The 20,343-nt window shown below is 50.8% G+C and overlaps 1 protein-coding gene across 1 annotated transcript; it reads left to right on the forward strand.

Annotated features, from left to right (window-relative positions):
* Positions 1 to 295: 295 nt before the first annotated feature.
* Positions 296 to 17,826, forward strand: FAM83D (family with sequence similarity 83 member D). The gene is made up of 4 exons (XM_028524334.2): positions 296 to 798; positions 10,301 to 10,468; positions 14,201 to 14,325; positions 16,399 to 17,826. The coding sequence occupies exons 1-4, from the start codon at positions 322 to 324 to the stop codon at positions 17,369 to 17,371; spliced, it is 1,743 nt and encodes a 580-aa protein (XP_028380135.1). The 5' UTR covers positions 296 to 321; the 3' UTR covers positions 17,372 to 17,826.
* The last annotated feature ends 2,517 nt before the right edge of the window (positions 17,827 to 20,343 follow it).

A 20,343-nucleotide genomic window follows, 5' to 3' on the forward strand; every position in this document is an offset into this window, starting at 1 on the left:
CAGGACAACGTCGGAGCAGGACACAATCGTCAAATTTAAATTCCAAGAGCAAACCGGGAACGAGAGCTAGGGCTAACCTGCGTGGGCCGCCAGTGCAAAAAACGAGGGGTGGGGCCCGGCCGCGGGCCAGCCAATGCACATCAAGGGGCGGGCCGTAGCGGCGTGCTCAGCGTCCAGGCTCTACCGTTAGAGGAAGACAGCCAATGGGAGAGCCGGGGCGGGGCAGCGCGGCCAATGGCGCGGGTCGATTTGATTCAAAGGGCCTATAAAGTGGCTTGCGGGTGCGCACTCTGCCCAGCCTGGTCGGGTCGGAGCACCACCATGGCTTTGCTGTCGGAGGGACTGGACGAGCTGCCCATGGCCTGCTTGTCTCCGGGCGGGCCGCCCAATCCAGGGGAGCTGTACAGCGAAACGCAGCGCCTGGCGCTCGAGGAGCTGCTGGCAGGCGGCGCGGACGCCTTCGCAGCCTTTCTGCGACGCGAGCGCCTTGGCCGCTTCCTAAACCCCGATGAGGTGCGCACCATTCTGCGGACGGCCGAGCGGCCCCGCGAGGAAGGCGCGGTAGGAGAGGCCGAGGACTCCTTCGGCTCCTCGCACGACTGCTCGTCCGGCACCTACTTCCCCGAGCAGTCGGATCTGGAGCCGCCGCTGCTGGAGCTTGGCTGGCCGGCCTTCTACCAGGGCGCCTACCGCGGTGCCACGCGCGTCGAGGCGCACTTCCAGCCCCGCGGCACAGGCGCTGGCGGCCCCTATGGCTGCAAGGACGCGCTGCGCCAGCAGCTCCGTTCAGCGCGAGAGGTGAGCGGCCGGGTCTCAGCCTCTTGGGACACCTGGATGTCCGATCAGACGGGAAACCCTCTTCAAGAATAGGAAACAGGCCTTTTGGGAGCGCAGGCCGGTGGCCTCGGGATCCCCGGATTGCCCCCACCCTGCGTGTCACCCCTCGGATTCCTGATGTCCTGGCCCCTCCTTTTATGGTAGGGGAGAGTTGGGAGGAATCTCAGTCACCGAGAATGTAAATTATGTCGGAGTCCCAACTTCTAACATTCCAGCCCGTGGGGGAAAGGAACCAGAAATACTTCTAGTTTCAAATTTTGGTTAAACCAAACCCCACTGCCAATATTCCTGGCTGTGAGCCAACACTAAATCCCACTTTCAGGGGCTTCTTAGTAGCTGCTTTACTTAAATTCATTTCCTAGGGGAAAGGCCCTGAAAAATTGTCCCCAGAGACAATTCTGGGGCATTAGGAATCTATAATTACTAGTCACCCCCTCATGTCTCCCATTGTAGAAAGCAAATACATACGAGAATGGCAATACATACCAGAGTGGAGGGGAATTTGCTGCTTCTGTGAATGGGTGGGGCAGGGGGTTGGGTTTTCGCAGACTGGGCGATGTCTCAGTTAGCAGTGGCTTCCCAAAGTGCAAATCCCCTGCAGCAGGGCAACTCTTCACAGTGGGTTTTGGTGCTGTTGTCTGACTCTTAGTGTGACATGGTATTGGGGTGCACTGGGAGGTCTTGTCTTGATGCCAGCCAGGATGAGACTGCAGCAGGGTGCTGGGTCCCTGGGGGTCAGGGAGGAGGAATGCAGCACACGAGGTGAGTGGAGCAGACACCTTAGTCCGTAGCCGTGCTCCGCTGCCGCCCTGCTTGCTGACTGGCAGTGCTCAGCGTCGTAGCTCTGTGCCTTGGAAGTAGCAGGAAAGCCCTAGGCTGTGGTAAGGCTTGTTAGGGATTGTACTTGAGTGTGACTGTGGGTTATATCTATGCATCAAGCCTAGTTGAACTAGCCAAGTCAGGAACAGGCCCCAAGCGGTTCTGATGCTGGCTGTTCTTTGCCTGATGATGGGGGTGCAGCAGGTAGGCAATATAACAGGCTAGTGCCTTGCCTTTGGGGGAGTAGGTGTGGGCTCCAGCTTGCCAGTATCAGTCCTGCAGTGTGTCATCGGCTGTGCTGAGGGTCCTTTCGATGCTGCAGACACTTGTGGCTTCAGTGAGAGATTAAAAAGATGGGAAAAGGCTCGGTTGTGGGGTAGGTGTGCATTCCCAAAGCGCACCTCCAGGATGAGAACGTGGGCACTTGGAACAGGCTGGCAGTCAGACTCTCCTTTGTCTTGGGGGCATTCTGTAACGCTGACACTCCTGAGTAGAACCTCCCGTCCCCTTCTTTACCCTAGTCCAGCCACACACTCGTATCTTTGAGATTCTGTATTTGGAACCTGGGTGATTTGAACTGATAAAGGTGGCACCTTACCTTTATGTCCAGTTACATCTTTTCAGTGTTTCTGCCAAATGCTTAATACTTGTTTATTCATTGCCCGCTGTGTATCAGACATCGTGCCAGCCAGGGGTTGGGTCCGCAGGTGGAGAGCATAATCCTTGCCCGCACTCGAGAGCTGACAGCCTGCTGGTGGGAAGCTGTGAGGAGGTTGCTTCAGGCAGTAAGGGAGAGGCTGAAGAAAGACAGCCTCAGCATTGGTGTCGAGTTTAGAGCTGCAATCAGGAGGATGGGTGGGGCTCGCCAGGCCAGAGGATGGGAACTGGCTCCGAAGTGTGAAGTGGCCTGGTGTGTTTGGGAGGCAACCAAGTTTCTCACGACTGGAGCAGAGTCTCTGAGGGTTGGTGGTAAGGGAGAAGGCTGAAAGGAGATGTGGGCTGGACTGCCGAGAACTTTGCACAGTACTGGAAGGTTTAGAGGAAGGAGAGGAGCATGATCAGATAGGCGTTCCTGAGCAGTAGGAGGGTGGGTTGGAGGGGGGCGAGACAGGATCCAGGATGGTTGGAAGGAGGGGGCCATCGGGATCTGTGTGTTAGAAGGAGGTCTGTGCTAAGGCTGTGCTGGGGCAGGGGGTGGGGGCAGGGAAAGAATTTGAGGTAGAGTTGAAGGACTCGGTCATTCGATGGCCTGGAAGGGTAGTGAGGGAGGGGCAGGAGAGTGGACAGGGCCAAGAAGGGGAAGGTATAGGAAGAGTTAAGAAGGTCAGCTGGTTCTACATACATACATACACATACTTATTTATATTTTAAGAAATGGAAGAATAGCCTTGACTGGTGTGGCTCAGTTGGTTGGGCATTGTCCCACAAAGCGAGAGGTCACCGATTTGATTCCTGTAGGGGCACAGGCCTGGGTTGTGGGTTTGGTGCCTGTTTTTGAGGTGCTTACGAGAGGCAACTGATTGGTGTTTCCTTCCCTCTTCTCTTCCTGCCCCTCTCTCTAAAATAAAATCTTTTTTAAGAAAAGGAAGAATAAGCAAAAAAAAACTAATTAAAATTACCATATTAATGAGGAGAGAGGAAGGGAAAGAAGAAAAAGGGAGGGAGCAAGGATGCAATCCAGGGTCTCTGAAAGTACCTTGTCTCGTAGATTGGATTTGGAATCAGGCAGATGTTTTCTGTAATTATAAAATAAAAATAACTCAGAATAATAGACTTGACAAGCCCCCGCCTTCCAGCACCCCCCAAAGAAAAAAAAGGAAAACACCTCTTGATGCTTTTCCTTCCCTTTTTAAAAGCCCAGCCCACCTGCTTTTGGCCAGAACAGCGCAGAGGCAGTGCCGCTGTGTGGGTGGTCAGTCCCTTCCCAGGCCACTGAGAAGCCGCCCCCCTACTTCTTGGAGCGGCACTGTGCCACTCTGCGGATGGAGGCTCTACCAGCACTTGAATCTGATGCTTGAATTGTTAACTGTGCAACAACAGCCTGTGAAATCTAGAGAGAACACTCACAAGCAAATTTAGGTTTTGCTGTTGAAATTTACTCTTTTTTGTTTGTTTGTTTTGTTTTTAAACCTTGAAGATGATGTCAGGATAGGTTAAAGATTTTTAAAGAAATTCCAAGGAGAGAATTTCTGGTCTCTTAAAAGATGTAAAAAATTGGGAGAAAATATATCTTTAGCTTTTTTAGCAAGAGGGTCTTCCGAAGAAGTGGCAAGGGCCTTAGGGAGTTGAGAGAAAGCGACGTTGGGTGTCACGTGGTCAGCGTGAGGACTCAGCAGACAGGCTGCGTTGACCACTGGATGCCTCTTCGGACGGACGCAGAACTTGGGTAGAATTCCAGGCATGTTACGCACGTGTCCTTGCTTCATGACTGTGGGTGGGGAGGGAGGGAGGGAAACTGAGGTGCAGCAGGAAGGGGTGACTGATGTGAGCATCCCGCATCACGCGGAGGAAGAACTGGAATGCGAACTGGAACGGCTGACGGAGCGAGGGGCCCCTGGAGGCTGCCCACGTGGCAGGTCAGGGCCCAGGCCAGCCCATGGAAGGTGCGTGAGTCCGACTCCAGGGCTGGAAGGGGCCCTGTCGGAGGATGCTGAGCTCAGGTAGAATGACTTGCCCAGGAATAGTGGCAGAATTGGGACTGAATATGACTAGCTGCCGTGTGAAGGCTTCCTTTTATGCCAGGAGCTGTCAAATGTTTACACGGGTTCTCTCGTTGACTGAACCCCCAGACATTGCGAGACACAGGCAGCATTATGTGCACACTATAGAAGCTAACAGGACTTAAGTAACTTGCTAGAGTGTACATGGTGCTTCAAAGTGGAAGAGCCAGGATCCATGTCTTGGTCTAATTCTGTAGCCTGTTCGCATTGCATCTTTGTTTCCAGAGATACCCGGATTTAGTCCCTTCTGAATGAGCGGTGCCGCTGGCAGAGGAGAGGCGCCTTGCTGCCCTGGGGAGTTGCAGGTTTCCTCCGCATTCACTCTGAATTATTATCGCGTGTTATTTGTGATCATCCTCTGTGGTGGGCTTGATCCCACGTACTTTATGAAATGAACTCTGCTGATCCTCTCAGGGTTTAGTTTGTGTTCCTAGTCATTTGAAGACGGAACATTATTAGACTTGTTTGAAATAATACTTAGTTTAACACTTTCCCACGTCGCTCTGGAGTCACACAGACCTGGGCTGAAGTTCCAGCTCCTGCATTTGCCTGAGTGTGTCACTTCTAACGAGTTACCTAAACTCTCCAAGCTTCAGTTTTCTCACCTGTAAACCAGGGGTAAGAATTATGGGGATTTTGAGATCTCTAGATATCTCTTTAGAGCTCTTGTGCAAGAAGACACTTAGAAAAGATCCCAGTCCTGTGAAAAGTAGCATGAACAGGCTTTGTACCCTTCCCAAAGACCAAGAATACCACCAAGATGGCTGCTCTGTAACTACGAGGACCTCTGAGCCCCTTGGTATAGACCAGCAAGGGGTAGTTGGTAGGGTGGGGTAAGGCTTAGGTTTTGTCACCTGCGATGATGACGTGGGACTTGACACACAGGTGTGGCTGCTCCAGATGTGGCTGGAGAAGTGTGGGAGCAGTGTAGGGCAGTGGTCCCAAACCTTTTTGTCACCAGGGCCTGCTTCTGTGGAAGACAGTTTTTGCATGGGCTGGGTGTGGTGGTGGTGGTGGAGGAGACAGGAGGCGGAGCTCAGGCAGTAGTGGCAGCGAAGGCTCGCTAGCTCTCTTGCCTGCTGAATACATCCTGCTGTGCGGCCAGTTCCTCACAGGCCCCGGACTGGTACTGGTCCATGGCCCTAGGGGTGTTGGGGACCCCTGGTGTAGGGTACCAGGAATTGTGACTGAGGAGCACTGAGTTTCAGATTGGTGTTGGCACTGGAATAGACTCTCAAAAGTCAGCACTTCCAGAGCTTTCTAGCCCTTAGAAAGTGGGCAGGCTCTGTGCAGCCTGGGCCTGGGCAGGGCCGTGCCCACCGTGACCATGCGGGCACTTGATGGCCTTGGGATGCTCACCTCCCTGATGTGTCTCTCCTTTGCCCATCCTTACATTGTTCCTCAGGGAGCGAGCAGTGGCTGGTTTCTTCGACTTCTGCAAGTCCAGGTATACTTGTGGGGCCCGTAGCCTGCAGCGTGAGAGAGGACACCAGCACCCAGAAGAGGTGTCCGGCCTTGGAAAGCAGGCCTTGGCTGGCTAGTCATCGAGTGAGTCCAGGCCATTGCTCAGCTCACTGGAGAGACTGTCGCCTCAGAGATTTGAGAAGCCCCAGGTCTAGTTCAACTCTGCAGAGTGTGGTTGCTTGGGGGCTGGTGGATTGGAGAGGACAGTATAGGGGAGAGGGCTTGAGCCTGGAAGGAAGAAGGAAGGAGGGAAGGAACGAAGAAAGGAAGGATTTCCTACTGATTTCTTCCATGGATCGTGCTGTTCCTTCTACAGAAGGCGTGAGAGTCTTGCCCTAGAAAGAGAGGAGCGGTGTTGGGTATAGGGGGAGTCGGGAAGAAACACCTCGTCCATCCTCTAGACTCCCTGTGGGTGTCGGGGACCAGCGTCCAAATCCAGTTATCTTAGTGCACATAGGAAAGGTTGAAACTTGAAAACCAGACAGTGAAACCAACAGCAGATTAGATGCTTACTACCTAACAAAGTGACTGTCTGTACAACCGTTCTGTGGAGCGGTGACTCCAAACTCCGTTTGGCGGGTGATTTAAACTTACCACCCTGCTCCCGGGTCCCTGCCCCCAGCAGTGCTCCAGCCCTCTCCAGCCATGCCAACTGGGCTGGCTTCCTTGGTCTCAGTTCCAGTGGCACCCTGGGTGCACGTCTACCGGCCCCTTGGTCTCTATTTTGGTGGCACCCCAAGTGCATGTCCGTGGGCCCTATCACACTGTGCTACTCCTGGCTTGTCTCCTATATCCCTCATTAGACGGGGTTTTTTAAGGACAGTGATTGACCCTGGTCCTCAGTGCGCAGCTGCATGCCAGGCTCATGGTGGGCTCACCGAATATTTGAAGGAATAGTGAGATGTAAGAGAGGCAAGCAGGTGTCTGTGTTCCTCTAGAGAGCTTTACTCCTGTTTTAAAAATAAGTTTGTTTTAGAGAGGGGGAAGGGAGGGAGAAAGAGAGGGACAGAATTATCTATCAGTTGCCTCTCATGCACCCCAACCAGGGACGACCCAGGCGTGTGCCCAGGAGTAGAACCAGTGACCCACTGAGCCACACCAGCCAGGATGCTGTACCCTCATTCTTAAACCTGTGCATGTAGACCCCCCTTATGAAGGTTTTACTGCCACCTCAAAATCCATTTTGAAGCTTCCCTCTCAAATTTTCCTTTTTCTGTTTCCTGCTTGTGTAAACCTGAGCCTTCTTCTGCCTCTTCCCTCCCTGCCTTCCCTCTTCCTTCCTCCTCCAGCCCTTGCAGGCCATTGCTTGGCTCTCCCATCACCCCTTTCCCCCCTCTTTAACCCTCATTGCTTCCATTGGCAAAGCCTCTATCACTGATTTTTCTTCTTTCACTCTTTAATCTTCCTAAATGCTTGCTGAACCTAAGAAGTATCTAAGTGCCCGCTGTGTTGTGGGCACTTGAGTGCATGGCCCTGTGTGGGAGGAGGCGGGGCCAGGCCTCCAGCCTACCCCTGCCTCTCTCTCAGCATCAGCTTCTTTTGTCCTGTTGGGGTCTTCACTTTGAACTCCATACTCCTTCCCTCCACTGCCCACGTGATACTGCTTCCTTGGTTGGCATTCAAGGCCTTCTGTGATGTTACTCATTCGCCTGTCTCCCGGTCATGCCCTATTGCTCCCTTTCTTGCATGTCCCACATGCCAGCCAGATTGGTACCTGCCCCATCATTCCTCCCTCTTCCTGTCGTCGCATGGCCTCCTGCCAGAATGTCCTCCCCGTCACTTCTCTCCTGTCCAGATCTTGTCCTTGCTTGTGATTCAGCTCAAATGCCCTTCTTCTTCAGGGCTCCTCCTGTTCTTCGGTGAACAGTGAACGCCAGTAGTGCACCCACCACTGCAGGGCAGGTGCTCTGCTGCCCCCTCTCCCCATGGTGCCCCCTAATTGCCTCTCCAGTGTGTATCATTGTACGTCCCTGCATCCCCTGCTGTCTCTTTGCAGATAAGTCGGGTCTGGGTCAAATTCTTTCTAGTTGCCATTCTGCCTAGTACAAGGGTGCAGCCCACAGCAGACTCTGAAGGGGTGCCGGCCGCCTGATTGGACACCAGGGACAAGCCTGAGCCCTTTCCAGGCTTTGTCTCACTTAATCCTCACGACAGCCCTTTGACGTAGGTGCTGGTATCGTCCGTGTCTTCCTGAGGAGGCCGCGGAGGCTCGGATGGGCGTTCAGCAGTTGGCCCAGGGCCACACAACGAGTGACCTGCAGAGCCGGGCTCCGTGTGCCCAGGCTTTTCTGCCTTTCAGCCACGGTGTGAGTGGGGCAGATACCAGGTCAAGAGAGGATGTATAAAAACCCATCGGAGGATATAAACTTCTAAAGATGCCACCAGTTCATAAAGAATACTTTTTATTTTTTAAATTACTGTGCCCAGTGGGTTTCACTGTACCCTTTACCCAGAATAACTCACAGCTGGCGGGGGGGGGGCTTCATCAAGATTGGGGAGGGGAGGGAAAGGGGGAGGCAGCTGGAGAGAGAAATCCATCTTCTCAGCCTCTCTCAGAGCAGTGGCTTCCCAGGAGCAGGCATTTCAAGGTCCCTCCTCCCCGTAGCTGAGGCTTCCTGGAGGAAGAGCAGCGTTGCCTCTGTCTCTGCATTTCCTGTCTGACTTCCCTCCACCCCCACCACCAAATGCTCACGGGGATGATGACTGTTGGGTACCGAGTGGAATCAGCCCCATTCAAATGCCGCTGCTCCCGTAGGCGTGACACCTGTAATAAATTGCCTAAAGGTTAAAAAAAGTTAATGTGATTGTAAAAGACAGGTGTTTATGGTTGAGGTTAGGAGGAAAGAGAGGCCCCTGAGTGCGGACTGCAAAAGGGCTCCAAACTTGGCTTCAGGGAGCAGTTTCCCGAGCTAACTGACACCCCCACTTCTGATTCGGTGGTGTGAGGGGACTTGTGTCTGAGCCTGGGTGTTTTGACGTCCTCACGGCCCTGCCAGCAGTTAGCTGAGGGCCACGGTTAAACCTGCGAGGGGTATGATTAGAGGCTTTGTGGCTGGCGCGGCCTCTCTTCAGCAAGGAAGGCGGGGAGCTGGCGGTGCCTCCGTGTTCAGCTGTCTGGAGCAAACCCTGGACTAGTCAAGTGAGTCAATGAACAGATAGTTAAGGGATCTTTTGTACCGCGCGCTTCACGTAACCTAGTCATTTAGTTCTCACTGCACGCCTATTTTGCAGCTAAGGAAACCGACACCTTGAAGAGTAGCTGTAATTTTCGCAGACACTCACGGCTGGGGCAGCTCTTAACTGTAGTTGAATGCCAAGTGTGGAAGAGGGATTAGGAGGCACGGAGGAGACCATGCTTTTTGTTTTTCATTTTTTTAAATCCTTATCCAAGGACATTTTTTTCCCATTGTTTTTTGGGGGGCGGTGGGGAGATAGAGAGAAAGATCAGGTGGCTGCCTTGTTGTGCACACCCCAAGGGGGATTGAACCCACAACCTGGGTACGTGCCCTGATCGGGAATCAAACCCACAACATTCCAGTCCATGGGATGGTGCTCCATCCAACTGAGCCACATCAGCCGGGGCTGGAGCCACGTTTTGGGGGAGAAGAAAGGACTGGACAAGCTTCCGGACAGAATCCTTAGGACATATGCGTATTTCCGTATTCCTGCTCTTGTGGGCTTGTACTGCGGGCACATAGATCCTAAAGAACTATAGAGACCACTTTTCATAGAGTGGGGGAGGCTGGTGCTGTGGGGGCCATTGGTTTGCGTCCTGACTCGTGTGAGAGGCAGAATGGGGGGGGGGGGGTCTGCTTGCCTGGTTTGATCAGTTTCAAGGCCTGAGCTGAGGGTGGGTGGGGTGTGCCTATCGATTGTGACAAAAAATCAGAGCTTATGATCCAAAATCAGACAATAATCAAAATCACAGACTTGGAGAATATTATACTCAGAGGGGACCTCAGAGAGAATCTAAGGTTTTCTGTCCTTTTACAGATGGAGGAGTTTGAAGCCGGTGGGGAAGCCACAGGCCTAGGATAACGGGGTGTTAGCCACAGAGCCTAGACAGATTGCTGGTCTGAGCGAGCCTGTAAGACCGGGGTTTCAGTAAACGAAGAGGAGCTGAACGGAACAGGCTCAGGGGAGGGCAGGGCGCCGTGGATTGCTGTATGTTTCTGAGAAGCTTGCCAGCGTGGAGGAGCGGCGCAGCTAGGAGGCAGTTGGGAGGGATGGCTGGGCCAAGTCCAGACTTGTAGCATACCGTGGCCTGAGAGTCTTTGGAGACAGAGAGGAGTTCACGGTGAGGGGAGAACCGACAGTGCAGAAGGAGAAGGGAGGGTGCTGTAGGGTGGGGATCCTTTCCCGGCTCTGAGGTCGGGTCCGGAGTCTGGACCAGGAGCCGTAAGGTGCTGGTGTTGTGAGCTGACGGCTCGCCCTTCCCCTGCCTCGCCCGGCCCCTGCAGGTGATCGCGGTGGTGATGGACGTGTTCACAGACATCGACGTCTTCAGAGACCTGCAGGAGATGTGTCGGAAACATGGAGTTGCTGTGTACATCCTGCTGGACCAGGCCCTGCTCTCCCAGTTTCTGGACATGTGCATGGATCTGAAAGTTCATCCCGAGCAGGAAAAGGTTGGTGTTGCACTGTTTCTGGTTTCACCACGGTCGAGACCAGGACCCATCTTGCATGGCAGGTGGTAGTCGTATCCCCATCACAAGGGAGGCAGCCGGGGCCACGAGCAGAGAGATGTGTGTGCCTGAAGTCTGAGAAAAGAAACGGCAGAGTCGGGATTCAAGCCTTGGCCCCTGCCTCACATCACGCCGTCTCCTGACAAGGGGCCTGACCGTTGATGTCCAGAGGCTGCCTTGGAAGCCGCTGCTTTTTACTGCAGTGCTGGTAGGCTCCAGTTTTGGTTGTAGTGACGGCTTCCGATGGAGCCCCTGCCCTGCCCGGGCACTGTCCTTGGCTCTTGACGAATGTTACGCAACTTAATCCTTATAGAAGCCCTTTTGCGTAAGTGGCACCCTCCCTGTGTGTCAGATCAGGAGGGGTGACGCAGAGGGCCACTGAACAGTGGTGCGACCGGGGTTTGACCCCCCATCTGCCATCACTGTCACATGGTGCCTCTCATGTCTCCTTGTTATAAAATTAGGCTTTTTGTGTCCTTTGCTCTGGGTGTGAAATTTAGCTCATCACTGATGAGCACCTACTGTGCGCTGTTCTAGGTACTGGAAATAAAGCTGTTAGCAAAGCCAGGAAAGAAGTTGGGCTTTAATGCTGTAGGTTACTGCATAGGGGATATAAAGTTACTACCTTATTATTAAGCAGTTTGGTTTTGCAAAATTTTAGCTATTTAACTCTCCCACAGAATTCTTGTTAGCTGTTTTCCCTAATGAGGAAACCAAGAATTGGGTTTTAATTAGGTAGTTTCTAACTTGTTGCTGGTACTACAAAGCAAATCATGATGGAGGTAGGATTGGGCCTCGGAGAGCCAGTGACATGAAGCAGCCATGTGACCCACAGTCATATAAAAAACAAGGTCAGGTGGGCCCCAGGAATGTGCAAGTCAGGCGTGGAAAAGGGTATTGTCCTCTAGCCCAACGTTCGGTCTGACTGCTCACCTACTCCAGGTGAAGAAATTGAAGGTGTCCTTGTTTAATTTCAGGGCGCTCTTTCTGTAATTAAAGCGGTGTGTTGGCAGCAGGCAAATCACGGAACAGTTCTAGCAGCAAGTTTGATCAGGAGATTGGCTGTGAGTCATCTAACTCAGCAGAACTCAGTTGCCCACTGCTGGCTGGTGCCTTTACGGGTGCCCAGATCCTCTGTAGGAGGGGCTGAAAGGAGGTCTGTGTCTCTGGCCTCACCAGTTTTCACCACGTCTTAACTCCTTCCTGGGGAAACACCATCTTCCCTGGCTGCTTCCCTCACCTGGGCACGTCCGTGCTGGGGAACATGTGCTCTCACCGGGTGGGGGCAGACGTCCTCCCCCGGGCCCAGGCCCAGGCCCTGTAGCTGGTTCAGATGCTCGGTGTCCTGTCTGGAGGAACTTGGTCACACATTTGCATGCAGGCCTCAGAATGCTTTGGCCACAGTCACAGAGGCCTGCACAACATTCAGCTAAGTGCCGAAGAGTAAGATGCACAAAAGCACGCCTGAGTCTGCTCATAGTGCTATTTCTTTATGCTTCTTATTGTACGTTGATCCTTGGAGGCTCTGCTGAGGAATCGCCACCTCCTCCAGGAAGCCCGTGCCTGCCAGCTCCATGTGTTCCTCTGTGGACGTTAATAGCTTTTTAAAATTTAAATTAATTTCCATTTTGAAATGATTTATGGTTTACAAAAGACTTATAAAAGCAATATAAGCCCCATAAGGAATTCACGAATATTTTTTGCTCAAATTCTCTAAATGTGACCATCTTACAAACCTCAGTACAAATTTGAAAATGAAGCAATAAACTTGATATAATACTATTATCTGATCTAATTATACATTTCACTGCTCATTGCATGAAAGCCCCTTTTCTTGTCCAGCACTCAGTCCAGGACCGGAGCTGGCGTAGTTGTCATGTCTCCTCAGCCTCCTCTCCTCTGGAACCACTCGTCCCGCTGTGTTTTAGGGTCTGGACACTTGGAAGAACCCCAGCCAGGTTTCCGTAGAGTTAGGGTTTGTCCGGTGTTTCCTCGTGGTCAAATTCAGATTGTGCGTTTTGGTAAGAATGCCACTGAGGTGATGTCATCTTGCATAGTTTTTTCTGTTTGGCCTTTTGTTTTTATTTTTAAAGTAATTATAGATTCATGGAAATTGTAAAGCTAATACAAAGAGGTTTCCCTGGATCCTTTGGCCAGTTTCCCCCAATGGTTACGTCGGGTGTAACTTCCAGGACAATAGCAAAAGCTGGAAACCGACCTGGGTACGATGTGCGTCTGTGGTTCTGTGCCATTTTCTCACGTGTGCATGTGTGTAACCGCCCCCGCCCGCAAGGGGCAGAGCTGCTCTGCACCACTGAGCTCGCCCTTGTGCCACACCTTCACAGTCACAGCCAGGCCCCTCTCGGTGTCCCCACCGTCCCGTCTCCGTGAGAGACACCCCCGTCTCTCATTTAGAGAGTGTTATGTAAATGGAGCCATGCAGTATGTGACCTTTTGAGACTGGCTTTTTTCCATCTGCATGAAGCCCTTGGGGTCTGCCCAAATTGTATGTATCAGTAGTGTGTTCCTTTTAGCTGCTGAGTAGTCTCATGGTATGGTTGTACCATAGTTCGTTCAGCCGTTCACCCAGTGGAAGACATTGGGATGGTGTGCAGTCTTTTACTACAGTGAGTAAAGTATGATGAATATCTGCGCACAGGTTTTTGTGTGGGCATAGCTCTTCACTTCTCTGGATGATGGTAGTCTTGCTGTAGTTTCTAATCATTTATTACTTTTCTCTCCCCTGTCTAGTCCTCGCAGGTCAGGAGTGTGCCTTATAGCAAGAAGCATGCCTTATCTCTCTGTTGTCTCAAGGCTTGGCATATACTAGGGGCTTACTTTGTTTGTGGAATGAATGAGAGTCAAACAAAAACCTTAAATATTTAATTTGAATGTATAAGATATCTAAAGATATTTAGCTACTGCTCTCCAAAGAAGCTAAATGCGCATTAACTTAGTATTTTGCATACCATTGTATATACATTATGTGTGTCACTTTACAAAGATGATTACACATGCACAGGCAGTATACGGCCCCAGTGTGTTCAGGAGAGCAGGGGAAGAAAGAGAGAGCAGGAGAGCAGGGCACCTTTCTGGGAAATGCGCACTTGCGGGAAATGCGCCATTGCCGATTAAGGCGTGTGAGGTGCGAGTTTCCTGCTTTGAGGCCTGTACCGGAGAGGGCTCATCCCGTGTGCTCTGGGTCCACGACGGTGTGGGGGCTGTTAATTACTGCTGATCTTACTAAACAAAAGAAGTAGGAGAAATGTCAACTTAGCTTCTTTAAGCCTTTGTTAAGATGCTATTTATTATGAGCATGTTCCCTTTGAGAGTTTAATCCCCTGCGTTTTGTTTCAAAAGTAATTTCAGGGCAGTTGTTTAGTTTCACCAAAAAGTGAGTCTTCTTTTACGGCACATGCTCACATGAACCGAGGGTCTCAAACATACATGTAAGAAACAGGCATGTGAGACGCTGGGCAAAACATGCAGCAGCACTGCTTGAGCGCTGAGAATCTCCTGGCCAGGGCACCGGGCGCTTTGTCACTGAACAGTGACCACAGACCACTCATCGGCCAAAACGTCTGTCCCTTCGGGAATTGTGAACTAGACCCTCTCGTCTTAATCATCTGTTCACTAGGCTGTTCGTTTCTTTCTTCCCCGCTCTCCTGCCAACAGCTCATGACAGTACGGACCATCACAGGGAACATCTACTATGCGAGGTCGGGAACTAAAATTGTTGGGAAGGTTCATGAAAAGTTCACGCTGATTGATGGCATTCGCGTGGCTACAGGCTCCTACAGGTACGTTCCTCCCCCGTCCTTGCTTGTTAATCTGCTTTTTAGAAAGCGCATGCCATGTAAAGGCAAAGCGTTTTCCCTCTCAACGCAAGGCCGTACAGCCCGACATTCTGAGAGGGGTGCATCTGCGTGTGAGCAGGTTCATCGAAGCCTCCTCCTGTAGGTGGTGGTTGGGGTGGGATCGCCTCCCCTGCCCTGTGCTTCACGAAACTGAAGTGCAGAGGTGGGCGTTTGCCCGGAGACCCCACAGGGAGCCTCAGCCAGGCCCACAGCAGATGGAGTGCCCTTGGGTTAACAGGGACATGAACAGTCCGAGTCTTATTCCTTGGGTACTTTGAACCCTTGTTCCTGCTCACTTGAAGGTAAGGGCAGTCTCAGGCCTGGGCGTCTGTATAGCTGGCAAAGCCGAAGTGGTCAGCTCACACTTAAATCCTTCACCTTGCTTCAAGCCTTGTAATCTAGTGCTTCCGTCTAGAAGGTGCTAATCCATGTTCTGGCCCTGCCTTTGAAGTCTCATTTAGCAAAGGCAGCTTAAGGGAGAGTGCAGGAAAGTTGAATGGAGGGTGGAGTGGTTAGCACTAATCTCCAGAAGTTAAGACATGCCATTTTTTTCTCCTGTGGCTTCAGTGCTTTGCCGCCTCTGCGTTAGACTGTCTGATGGCGTGCATGAGGTGTGGCTCAGAGTTTAAAAGTGAAAAAGTCATTTTTGAAGAAACGCACATTCCTGAGTGATCAGTATGTGTCCTCGCTGGGCAAGGGTGGACATGGGGAGATTTGCGGACAATGAGGCGGTGAGACGAAAGTCTTGATGCCTTTTCCAGCAGTACCGCCAGTGCTGGGGAGAATGTGCCCTCTTCCTTGTATCTTCTTCCATGAAAAGTTTTTAAATACCAGGAGGAAACTGGATTTCCACCCAAAGGAAGATTTCTCTCTGTTAGCCAACTTTAGCTCAACTGGTTTTTGGCTATTCTAAAATATGAAAACTACCCTCCTCAAATGAAATATGCCACCATTGAGGGTGAGGAGGTTGATGGCTCTCATTTGTTGGGGACTTGTTATAGTCCTGGTGTTAAATAGGTGTCTGTTTTTGTGATCTTGTTGAGGGTTTTCAGAAGAATCTCCCTTCTCTATCAGTGGGGTGGCTGTAAGTGCAGAAAGCTAACTCAGACTGTGCGGGTGGGATTTGTTGACTCAGGTGATTCAGAGGAGTCGAAAGGTTCGCAGCTCCTCTTGACCTGGAGGCAGTACATCTATCAGAACACTGTCTCCTGGTCCTGCTTCCTCTAGTTGGTCTTCATTCTCAGTCACACTCTCTGCCTGAAGGCAAAGATCCAGGCTTTCTTATGTGGCCTTGAATAGCTGTCTCCCAAAGAGAGAGACTTGATACCTTGTAGTGCTGGTATCAATCCTGGAAAAGTGACTCGGCCCCCGGGGGCCACCCTGGGTAGCTCCCTATATCAGAGGGCACAGGGTGGTCTGGCCAGCCTGGTCACATGCCCATCCCTCCCGAGATTGGAGAGGATGCATAAATGAAGGCCTTTTGGCCTAGGTTGGGTGTGGGTTCTGTCACCAGAAGAAGGAGGAGGGATGCTGGACAGGCAGGGACACGGCCTAGTCGGCTCTAAATGTGCTCCCAGCAACAACGCCATCATTAGAATGACACAGTGTCCTTTGTGAAATTGGCAGCGCTGGAGGGAGCCCCGAGCACTGCACTGGCCATCCTTAGGGACTGGGCCTGGCCTAGGGTCCACCATAGCTTCCTGCTGTGAAATCATGAGAAAATGAGGGTGCTGGCTGGAATATTTTAGAGACCCATTCTAGTTTTGAAAAACTCTGAGGCTGAGGATGTGCAGGTGTTAGTGTGTTGGTGAAGCAGTCGGCCTTTTTACTTTCACAGTAACCCGCGTGTGCCACACGTCTAGGCTGAGGCTGGGTGAATGCATGCTGGGTGTGCTGTCGTTAGAGTTATGACTCTTAGGTAGCAGGATGCCTGGGCTTTATTATTCAGACTGACAATAAATGCATTAACATTGCTTATGCTGAGCAGTTTCTATTTGTTTCTTTTTACTCCTTAAGTTTTACATGGACGGATGGCAAATTAAATAGCAGTAACTTGGTCATTCTGTCCGGCCAAGTGGTGGAGCACTTTGACCTGGAGTTCCGCATCCTGTATGCGCAATCAAAGCCCATCAGCTCCAAACTCCTGTCTGGCTTCCGAGTCAGCGGCAAGTTCGACCATCTAGTCGACCGGCAGCTGCCATCCAGGGGGCTCACACTGGGCAACCTGCTGCGCCAGCGGCTGGCCAGGCTCTCAAGCACCCCCAGGAGGGCCGAGCCGGAGTGTGGGGCGCCCGCCAGGAGCAGGGCAGAGGTGGGGCGCCACGACTCGGAGTCCTCCACCATCGATGAGGAGGACTACCTGAACAGCCACCGGGACGCCGCAGAGGGTGGGACGGCGGCTGATGCTGCCACCCAGACGGAGCCCGGGGAGGAGGTGCCAACAGTGAGTGTGAGTGACTCTGGAACACAGACCGGCACCACCCAAACCAGTGTTGGGACCCAGACCACTGTGGCCACCCGGGCTGCAAGCTCCCAAACCGTGACCCGGTTCATGTCGGCCACCACCCAGACTGATGTGGACGAGAATGTTCTCTTTTCTCAGGGAACCCAATCTAAAGAAGGGTCACCTGTCTCGAAGATGTCTGTCTCGAGGTCTTCCAGTTTGAAGTCTTACTCCTCACTGTCTTCCCAAGGCTCTGTGGCGAGCTCCATCGGCTCCCAGACTTCCATCCGGGCCACCGACCTCGGCCTTCCTGGCCATTACAAGTACTGGGGCTCCCCCCACTTCGACTCCTTCAGAAACTTGAATAAAGAGCGGCAGTTTCACTTCTCTGGCATCAGGTCCCGGCTCCACCACATGCTGAACATGCTCTCACGGAGAACAGTTCTCACCGAAAACTATCTTGGCCTTAATTCTGGAAATTTCACCAGAGCACCAGTTAATTTGCTGGCCACTAGAGATATTGCACTCTACCCCTCCTATCAGTGACGGCCGGGTGCCCCGGCCACCCTGGGTGGTCCAGGCGCGCAGCAGACGCAGCCGAGCACGCTACTTTTCCAGATGTCTCCTGTCTCTGGTTTTCCTTCCCCTGACCTTTAGTCACCCTGGTTTTCTTTGAATTCTGTAAACTGTTCATTATTTTCCATGCTTTTAATTTTATTTTTGTCATATATAAACCAGTTATGGGTTTTAAGGTTTAAACACTATGGGTACGGTTTCTTTGCACAATTTTAATATTGATATCTCTTAAAGAGAATGTTAGGTGGTTCTCAAATAAGAGATAAAAATATATATTTTTCTGGATTCGTGTATTCTGTTTTACTTCTTTGAATCACTAATTTTTATGATTAAAATCCTGTTTAGAATACACTTTCTTAATCGTCTCTTCTTAGGATGTCTGTGTTCTTAGAATTAACTAAATATAAACAACTTTTATTTGGTGATTGCTTGAGTACTTTTTGTTTTTCTTTTTTGCTTTCAGGCATTTTTCTTTGTTAACTTTTTGGAGTGTGTCACAAGTAATGCACCTAATGGCTATTTATATAACTTAAAACATTATGGTGGGGAGAAGAAGTAGATGATCCAAATTATAATAGAAAATGTTTACTTAAAAGTTAGAGCACATAAAGAAGCAAGTGTCCCCTGGTTGGCATGGCTCCATTGGTTGGGCATCGTCCCGCAGAGTGAAAGGCGGCCGGTTCAGCTCCCGGTCAGGGCATGTGCCTGGGCTGCGGGTTGCAGGTCCCATCCCCAGTCGGGGCGCGTGCAAGATGGAACCAACAATCCATGTTTCTCTCTCATGTCAATGTTTCTCTCCCTCCCTTTCCATCTCTCTAAAAATAAATAAATGAAATCTTTAAAAAAAAAGCAGATCGCAGAGTTACCCCTTTCTTGGCAATATGAATATTGACATTGCTATCCCTATAGTTTGAATGAGGACACTTGCCAACACTTGCAGGTCTTTTTGTGTGCCTTTAGCTTGTCTTTTTTCAAAGAAAAAGCTTGAGCTATTTAGACAGCGACTTTGGTTCTCTGCTTCTCTGCAAAAGGCAGAGATTCATCTCTGATACTAACCCCAGTGGCCCCACAGGCTTAATTTCATCAGATGGGTGTATTGACAGTGATGTAGCAATCTAATCCTGCAGCAGGGGCAAAGAGGACACTGACAATTATCCCAGATTCCTAGTCCATCAGCAGGCCCTGCAACTGGTTTCTACACCCTGCTAATCAGGGGTGGTGCGGCTGTGCAACCCTGTTTTTGTCTAGTCTCATTTGCATGGGCAGACAAAAGACAGAACGTGCAGTAGTGGCTCCCTCCTTCTCCTGACCTGGCCGGAGCAAACGAGGTCTGTAACAGGGGAAGGTGCCGTCTGCCGCAGAGACACGTGCTGACGCACCCAGACCCGGAACACGCCTGCTGATGTGCCTGTGTGCACCCGGACTCCCTTACGGTCCCCAGGTTATTTGCTGGGTTAGTTTTAGGATCTGGGCTGTGAAGTGACGACTGGTTCATGTCTGGTTGTGAACAACTCTGGCCTAAGCCTCGAATAAATATAATGTTATTTGAAACCATTTACAGATTTAGATAATTTCTTGTGTGTTATTTTTGATCTTCCTGACAGTGTAGTGATTGGACAGCCGTTATTCCCAATTTTCAGATGAAGAGACTGAAGCTTAGGTTAAGTAGCATATACAAGGTCACATGGCTAATAAATGGTAACACAAACATAGGTTTTCAGATTCTAGGTTCAGTATTCTGTTAATACTACTGTGTCTTTACAGAGAGTAATGGAGGCATTAGGAGCATGCCTTGAGCCCTGGCTGGTGTGGCTCAGAGGACTGAGCTTCCGCCTTTGAATGAAAGCTAGTTTGATTCCCAGTCAGGGCACATGCCTGGGTTGCAGGTTAGGCACCCAATGCAGGCTATGTGAGAGGCAACCACATATTGATGTTTCTCTCCCTCTCTTCTTCCTTCCCTTCCCTTCCCTACAAAAAAAAAATAAAATCTTTAAAAAAAAAAGTCTTTAATAGAAAAAGGAAGCATGCCTTGAGAAATAGCAGTTAATGCCATGGTGAATTGCAAACATAAATTTTAAACAAATGTGGGCGTGCCTGAAATTTCACCTCTATGTGTTCTGTGGGACTCTGCACAGGCATTCATAAAAAATGTTCTGTGTTCACTTTGGTAAATGGTGGATCACATAAGTTTAAACGGGATGCTTTACTGCCCAGACTTTTGAATGAGGCAATGAGCACACTGACTTCATAGAGGAGGGCGGGCCTATCGCAAGCATCCCTGACCACTGAGTCCTTTTTTTTGTGCACAGGACTCAACTCCATTCTCTGAAAGTACTGGAAGTGATTAAAAATAGCAAAAGGAGTATGGAATCCTAAGGCAATGGCCCCACCTCTCAGTGTAAGCAAAGCTTTTCTGGCACTTGCCTGGAGAGTATCCCTGTAGGACAGAGTTTCTCAAGGTGAGATCTGTGATCCATCTGCATCAGAGTTAGCTGGGTCCTTGTTTAAAGTGTTGATTAGTGGCCTCACTCCCAGGCGAGGGGATGGTGAGTGTGGGAAACTATTCGGTTCAAGAATATTGGTTGCCACTCCCTAGGAGAGAATTATATTTCTTTATCTAATGTTGGACTTGGCCATTGCTGACAAGCCTGTAAATATTTCAGCACCTGTCTAAGAGATAAAAGCTTGAAGAAAAATGTAACCACACCACCATGATCACACCTAAACAGCTCTGATAAAAATGCCTCCATGTTATCCAATGGTCAGTATTCAAAGGCAGTTGTCTCATTTTTTTCCTCCTTGGTCATTCTGTTTGAGTCAGAGGTCCATACACTTCAAGGTCAACCTGATCAGACTGCAAGGTCAACATTCTCTTGGAAGATTTAGGGCGGCTACTGAAGAGATGGCTTCCCCACCTCTGTGGGTAGTTGGGCTGGGGAGTC

The sequence above is a fragment of the Phyllostomus discolor genome, chromosome 9, assembly GCF_004126475.2.
Source record: "Phyllostomus discolor isolate MPI-MPIP mPhyDis1 chromosome 9, mPhyDis1.pri.v3, whole genome shotgun sequence".
NCBI lineage: Eukaryota > Metazoa > Chordata > Mammalia > Chiroptera > Phyllostomidae > Phyllostomus > Phyllostomus discolor.

What these genes read in the sequence shown, in the direction of transcription:
- FAM83D (XM_028524334.2), top strand. Translation starts at nt 322, where the DNA reads ATGGCTTTGCTGTCGGAGGGACTGGACGAGCTGCCCATGGCCTGCTTG. An exon ending in TTCATCCCGAGCAGGAAAAG is followed by an intron (nt 10,469 to 14,200) that starts GTTGGTGTTGCA and finishes TCCTGCCAACAG; the next exon opens with CTCATGACAGTACGGACCAT. An exon ending in GTGGCTACAGGCTCCTACAG is followed by an intron (nt 14,326 to 16,398) that starts GTACGTTCCTCC and finishes TTACTCCTTAAG; the next exon opens with TTTTACATGGACGGATGGCA.